We start from the raw sequence: 7,432 nt of genomic DNA, 5'->3' as shown, positions 1-7,432 counted from the left end.
TAAATTGTATAATTCGCTGGCCTATTTCGCTGCAATTGTATAATTCGCTATCATATTTCACTGCAATTGTATAATGCACAATTGTATAATTCACTGCCTATTTCGCTGCAATATTAAGTGTATAGCAAGAAGATATATGTTTTTCTCTCGCTTTATACAAAAACAGAAATACAATATATACACTTCTGTTGTATAAAGCTAGAGAAATTTGTATTTCACTGCAATTGTATAATTCGCAATTGTATAATTCGTTGACCTTTTTCTCTCCAATATTTGAAGTAAAATGTTTGTAAATTGTATAATTAAGTGTATAACACGAAGATATATATATTTTTGCATGTGTATATACAATTTTCTCTCGCTTTATACAAAACAGAAACAGAATTATACACTTCTGTGTATAAAGCGAGAGAGGCGAGCGAGAATGGAGAGTGGCGAGCGAGATTTCTGGGAGAGAGACGCTGGCAAATTTTAGCTAACGTTTGCTATGGAGCACAATTAAATCAAACCCTAACTATTCCATTTATTTTAGGTTATTAGTTTGCTATTATATACAATTTTCCCTATAATCAATCCCGAAATAATTTTTTATATATATAAATAAAAGATAAAAATAATTTCACTAAGTTTTTTTGAGATATTAATCCCCTAATTTATTTATTTCTTGTTAATTATTTTATCTAATTTTACTCTTGCTATTACCAAAAGTCTACCCTTGATTTAAATGAAATTTCAAACTACCTAAGATGGAATCATGATATAAAATTGCAGTTTTTGCTCATAAATATAAAATTTTCATTATTGTAGATTACAATTAAAATTATCTTAATTTTTTAAATATAATTTTATCAAATAAGCAAAAAGATCACAAACAAAAGTATATTTTACTATCACAAAACTAAACTTTAAAAAAAAAAAACATTATTGATCAAATTACTCTTTAATAAATTGATAGTAACACATGACCCTTAATTTGATTTTAGTTGACAACTATGCCCGTTAACTTTGTCAATACTTTAATTATTTAAAATTAGAATAAATAAACACTCTAATTCTACCTAACAAATTCCGTGAAATAAACCCAAATTACGTGTGCTAGAGGAAAAAAAAATTTTGGAGAAAAAATGCCTACTTGTGATAAATCCATGCTAAATGAATTCAATAATTTATCAAAAATAATTGCTAAATGAAATATTTGAGAGGATTTTTGAAGCCGTTGTAAGAGTAAATTGTGTGATGTTTAAACCCCCGCAAAATGCAATTAAACCTAGGGATGACAATGGGCCGTACAGGGTGAGGGTCGGATGGGTTTAAGGCTATGCAGGCTGGGGCCAGGTGGGTATAAGACTATGTGGGGCAGGTTGTGGATATATGCGATTTTTATATGTGTTCAAGCTATTTAATTACTTTAATGTTATAAGAGTGATAACATCATTTATAGAAATTTTTTTAAAGCTACTAAAATTTTCAAGATAGTAAAAGAAAATAGTTCAATAAAAAATAGCGCAACTTTCACATATAGCAAACAAAAAATTCATATTTGTATGCTATAACAAAGTTTGCATAATTGCGCTCCATAGCAAACATATAACTGTATAATTCACTATACATATACAATTGTATAATTCGCTGGCCTATTTCGCTGCAATTTTGTAATTTGCTGGCCTATTTCACTGCAATTGTATAATGCGCAATTGTATAATTCGCTGCCTATTTCGCTGCAATATTTGTATAAAATTTGCTTTGTATACAATTGAATCGAAGTAAAATGTTTGTATATTGTATAATTATAAGTGTATAGGAAGAAGATATATGTTTTTCTCTCGCTTTATACAAAAACAGAAACACAATTTATACACTTCTATTGTATAAAGCGAGAGAAAATTATATCTCTGCAATTGTATAATTCGCAATTGTATAATTCGTTGGCCTTTTTCGCTACAATATTTGTATAAAATTTGCATTTGTCTACAATTAAATCGAAGTAAAATGTTTGTAAATTGTATAATTAAGTGTATAGCACGAAGATATATGTTTTTGCATGTGTATATACAATTTTCTTTCGCTTTATACAAAACAGAAAAACAATTTATACACTTCTGTGTATAAAGCGAGAGAGGCGAGCATAGGGAGAGTGGCGAGCGAGAATTGGAGAGTGGTGAGCGAGAATTTTGGGAGAGAGGCGACTGGCAAACTTTGAAAAACGTTTGCTATGGAGCACAATTAAATCAAACCGTAGCTTCTCCATTTATTTTAGGTTATTAGTTTGCTATTATATACATTTATCCCTAAAAAATAATAAAAATAAATTTATTTTAAGTTACTATCTATTATATTAATACAACTAAATGAAAAAATAAATTTATTTGTATGAATTTTATTTTTGGTATCAAATTTAACTAGAAAAAGAAAATATTATAAAGATTATGCGGACGGGTCTATGCGGGGTTGGGTTGAAAAGGAAAAAGGTTGTTATGCAGGGTGAGACATACTATAAATATTGTGGGTTAAGCTCAATTCGGCCCACCACGCACCGATGCATTGCCATCCCTAGTTAAACCTCTCATAAAATAAGTGTTTTTGTAGTGATTTTAATTAGACATTATGAGTGTGTTTGGTATGAAGGAAAACATTTTCTGGAAATTGTTTTTCAATTTTCTCATGTTTGATTGGAACAAAAGTTTTGAAAAATGTTTTTTAAATCAACTCATTTTCCTCAAAATTAAGGAAAATGACTTCCCTTCAAAAATTAAGGAAAACATTTTCTAAAACTCTCCTCCAATTTTAAATTACATTTTTTTTGAAAAAAATTTAAAAAAATTCAATTTTTTTTTTTACCCGATTCCCCACCCACCCACCACCGGCCAGCCCCTCCCCAAAAAAATAATTTTGCTTTTTAAAAATAATATAAATGTGTGAGTAACTATATGGTCTTTAATTTTGAGTGTATATTGGTAGACACTTAAATTTATGTAAAATAAAACAAATAGACACATTCTTTCTGCAGTGTCACCCTACATGACAATTTTGTGTCCTACCTGGAGTCTTATGTATATTATGTCATGTAGGACATATGTGTCTACTTGTTTATTTTTATACAAATTTAAGTGTCTACTTATATACACTTAAAGTTGGAGGGCATAGTTATCCGCTGAAATCAAGTTAAAGATCATATTTACATATTATTGAACTTATAATTTTAAAGATATTTTAAGTTGATTACTAGATATTATTCTATTACGTGAGTATATTAGATATGATATATAAATTTTTATTTCAACTTTGTCTTATTTCATATTTATGCTCTTTTCATGAATGTGCAAAAGCATGCAATTAACTAAAACAAAAATAAATAAGTAAATATATGAATCTCATATAGCATAATACATATAAAATATCAATTTGAACATAAATTATCAAATAAAATATCACATTCAATTAACTGAAAAAAAACATATTTTATTAAAAAAATTATAATTCAAAATTCAAATCTAAGACACACATATTTACCCCTATCAGGTAACCTCATGATAATCATGAGTAATTATTTCACTCCAAACCAAAATAGAACAGAGGGTAGTCTCATGATAATCATGAAAAAAGAATATTTATTTCAGTGTAAAACAGAATAAAGCAGAGGGACATATATCATGATAAAAGAGTATTTATTTTACTCCAAATCAGAATAGACAAAAGCTAACCTCATGATAATCATGATGAGACATCACAATAATCGTGATAAAATGATATGTATTTCTTTACTTTTATAAAAAAATTTTGTTTTAAGTTCTTTAAGAATTTAATTGGACTCTAATATAAAATCAGACGATTAAAAAAAAAGACATATTGAACCGTCTAATAAAGACAAATTCATAGTGGTACCTACAACATTTAATTTTGATATATGCCCCAACTTCCCCATAACTTGTTATATATATATATACATCCATACTAAGGAAGGAAAAAATAAACAAATTAAGCATACTACATTATGGATATTTTAACACCAACTAGCTCTACAAAAAACCCATCTCTTCATTCTTGTAACTTATCATCCCTTAGCATATCCAATCCATTAGGTTATCAACTCTTTAAATCAAGAATCCCTTTTGAAGTAAACAAGTTAAAGAAATGTACGATTCGATCTACGCTAGCCTTGAATTCTGTTATTGCTCCTCCTGAAATTGTTAAAGAAAATGGGAGTGTGACCACTAAAATATCGAAGGGGCCTGCGAATACATGCCCGTTTTCGCCTTTGGACTTCTTAGAGAGGGCTTCTATTGTTTATGGAAATCGCACATCAATTGTTTACGATGACACAAGTTACACTTGGTCACAAACTTACACTAGGTGCAAAAAATTGGCTTCTTCGATTTCATCGCTAGGGATCAAGAAAGGCGATGTCGTTTCCGTGTTATCCCCAAATATTCCGGCCATGTACGAGCTCCAATTCGCCGTGCCAATGTCCGGTGCGATCCTCAACAACATCAATTTCCGCCTCGATCCACGTACCCTCTCCGTTTTGCTCCGGCATAGCGAATCAAAGCTTGTATTTGTGGACTATCAAGCGAGTTCTTTATTACTCGAGGCGATTTCTCTATTCCCTTCTAATTTACAACGTCCTAAATTAATCCTCATCGAGGATAATTGTGGTGATACTCCTTTAGTATCGAGAAATGAGTTTTATGATAGTTATGAGAATGTTATTGATGAAGGGGACCAGCATTTCAAATGGATCGCTCCAGAGAGCGAATGGGAACCTATGACACTAAACTACACTTCTGGGACTACTTATGCACCGAAAGGTGTGCTTCATAGTCACAGAAGTGCGTTTACGATGAGTGTCATGGGCTTAATTGATTGGTCCGTCCCGAAGCAACCGGTGTTCTTGTGGACCCTACCAATTTTTCATGCCAATGGTTGGGGATTTTGTTGGGCTATGGCTGCTGTTGGTGGAACCAATGTGTGTCTACGTCGGAGTCATGATGCTGCTTTAATATACGAAGCTATTCAACAACATAAGGTAACGTCTAACATTTTATTTAAAAGATTAAGCTTTCGAAAATAACTTTTTTTTAATCACTTAATAATAATATCTTCAATATTCCTTACCTAATGTGGGTCCGATTCTACTTTATGAATCCGACACGTGACTTTTTTTTATTTATTGTATACATGTGACTCCTTATTTTTTGTCAGCTACTATTCATAATGTTGAATTTTGTGACCGTATCATCTACCAACTTAATTTATTAGAGATAAACATTCATCTGTCCAAATTTATGTGAGCATCTTTTCTTTTGATTTGATATCATGATAAGAAAATGTGATATCAAGTTAATTCCTTTATATTTATTCAAATTATCAATTATTTATTAAGTGATTTGATTATATAAATATTATTTATTTTTTATATAGGTAACTCACATGTGTGGTGCACCAGTAGTACTTAACATGTTATCAACCTATACAAAAAGGAAACCCCTTGATTCCCCTGTCCAAATCCTAACGGCCGGGGCGCCACCCCCGGCCGCAGTTTTGGACAGGACTGAATCATTGGGATTCGTGATAAGTCACGGTTATGGATTGACAGAGACGGGTGGGCCCGCGGTGACATGTGCATGGAAACAAGAATGGAATTCATTGACAAATTCAGAAAGGGCAACACTAAAATCAAGACAAGGTGTGAAGATGGTAGGGTTTACTGATGTTGATGTAGTGGATCCTGAAACTGGCATTAGTATTGAGAGGAATGGAATGGCTGTTGGAGAAATTGTTTTGAAAGGAGGTACATATAATATTTGATTCGTTATAATTCAAGTGTCTTACTATGGTAACTTTTTAGTTCGAATATTATAATTTTTCCGGTCTATTTTAATTGTCATGATTACTTATTCACTTTGAATTTTGATCTGTTGTGAAATAATAAAAGATATGCATATTTTTAGAAACTACTTATAATTAATATAAATTATTTGAAAAATGATACGTAATTTATTAATTTTTTTTATAAAATAATTGTCTTAAAGATGTTCGGACCAACTTAAAGTAGTCTATTAATGTAAAATAAAAATGGTCCCAAGAGTCCACAATAAATTGTAGCATTAATGGACCAAATCATAAATAAAGAAATTATGTTGTTTTATAGTACATTGTAACTCCTGTTCATTTTAGTTATTGCGCTTATTAAAAATACGTTTATTTTCTCAAATTCGAATATTTAATTTTATTCCCAACAGGTAGTGTGATGCTAGGGTACCTTAAAGACCCTGAAGGAACATCAAAATGCATGAAAAATGGATGGTTTTACACCGGAGACGTTGGAGTAATGCATTCAGATGGATATTTAGAAGTGAAAGATCGATCGAAAGATGTCATAATTTGTGGTGGCGAGAATATAAGCAGTGTAGAAGTAGAGTCGATTTTATACAAACACCCCGCGGTGAATGAAGCAGCTGTAGTTGCACGTCCAGATAATTATTGGGGCGAAACACCTTGTGTGTTCGTTAGTTTAAAAGATGATGCGTGCAATGTGACCGAGAAGGAGTTGAGAGAATTTTGTAAAGAGAATTTACCTCTTTACATGGTACCAAGGACAGTTGTGATACAAGATGACCTTCCAAAGACTGCTACTGGGAAAATTCAAAAGTACTTACTTAGGGATAAAGCTAAATCACTTGAATAAGCGTGAATTCAGATTAATCAGATAAAGGTGTGAGTGGACAAGAATTACTAAAGGCTTATTTAGTAAATAGTAAATCATGAGTTGTAAGCATTTATTTCTATCAAAATGAAACGAATATGAGTTGTGGTTCTTAGCTATGGGTTCAAACATAGCTAAGAATTAAAATATTAGTATTTTCTAATGTGTGATTTCTATATACATGTATAGGAAGAGGAGCCTCAGTTCACGTGTATTTATGCTTCCTTTATTACATGATGTATAATAATAATATTATATATTTAATATGTTTGTGTGTGTATTCAAACTCAAAGAATCCTATGGTGTGATGGTTAATTTGTGCACCTCTATTTGATTGCCCTTTCAAAATCTTCAAATTTTAATATATTGAAATTTTTATTCAATTGCTATCGTATAGTTTTATATTAGTAAATTTATAGCAACAGAGGACGTAATGTGTTAAAATAGATAATAATATATTAAGTGTAAAGTAACAATATAAATGTAGATATTTACTAAGAATTCAAATAATGAAACTCTCTAAATTTTCTAAAGTGTAAATTAATAGATCTAACAATAAATACATAAAGGTTAAACCTGTCAAATATATTTTAAATTTGCTTATTTATTGTAGTGTACTTTATTATCTTAAATTTTTTTGAATATGTACCATTAGAAGATAAGGTTGAACATGAAAAAAAAATTGCTACCACATGGTTTCAAAGAAATATTTTGGTGTTATTAAAATTT

General features: G+C 30.5%; 1 protein-coding gene across 1 annotated transcript; it reads left to right on the top strand.

Annotated features, from left to right (window-relative positions):
* The first annotated feature begins 3,958 nt into the window (after window positions 1–3,958).
* On the top strand, window positions 3,959–6,998 carry LOC107014598 (probable acyl-activating enzyme 6). Its single transcript, XM_015214573.2, has 3 exons — window positions 3,959–5,023; window positions 5,419–5,788; window positions 6,240–6,998. The coding sequence occupies exons 1-3, from the start codon at window positions 3,992–3,994 to the stop codon at window positions 6,683–6,685; spliced, it is 1,848 nt and encodes a 615-aa protein (XP_015070059.1). The 5' UTR covers window positions 3,959–3,991; the 3' UTR covers window positions 6,686–6,998.
* The last annotated feature ends 434 nt before the right edge of the window (window positions 6,999–7,432 follow it).

The sequence above is a fragment of the Solanum pennellii genome, chromosome 3, assembly GCF_001406875.1.
Source record: "Solanum pennellii chromosome 3, SPENNV200".
Classification (NCBI taxonomy): domain Eukaryota; kingdom Viridiplantae; phylum Streptophyta; class Magnoliopsida; order Solanales; family Solanaceae; genus Solanum; species Solanum pennellii.
Note: the sequence above shows the minus strand (reverse complement) of the source record. Positions and strands in the feature narration are given on the sequence as shown.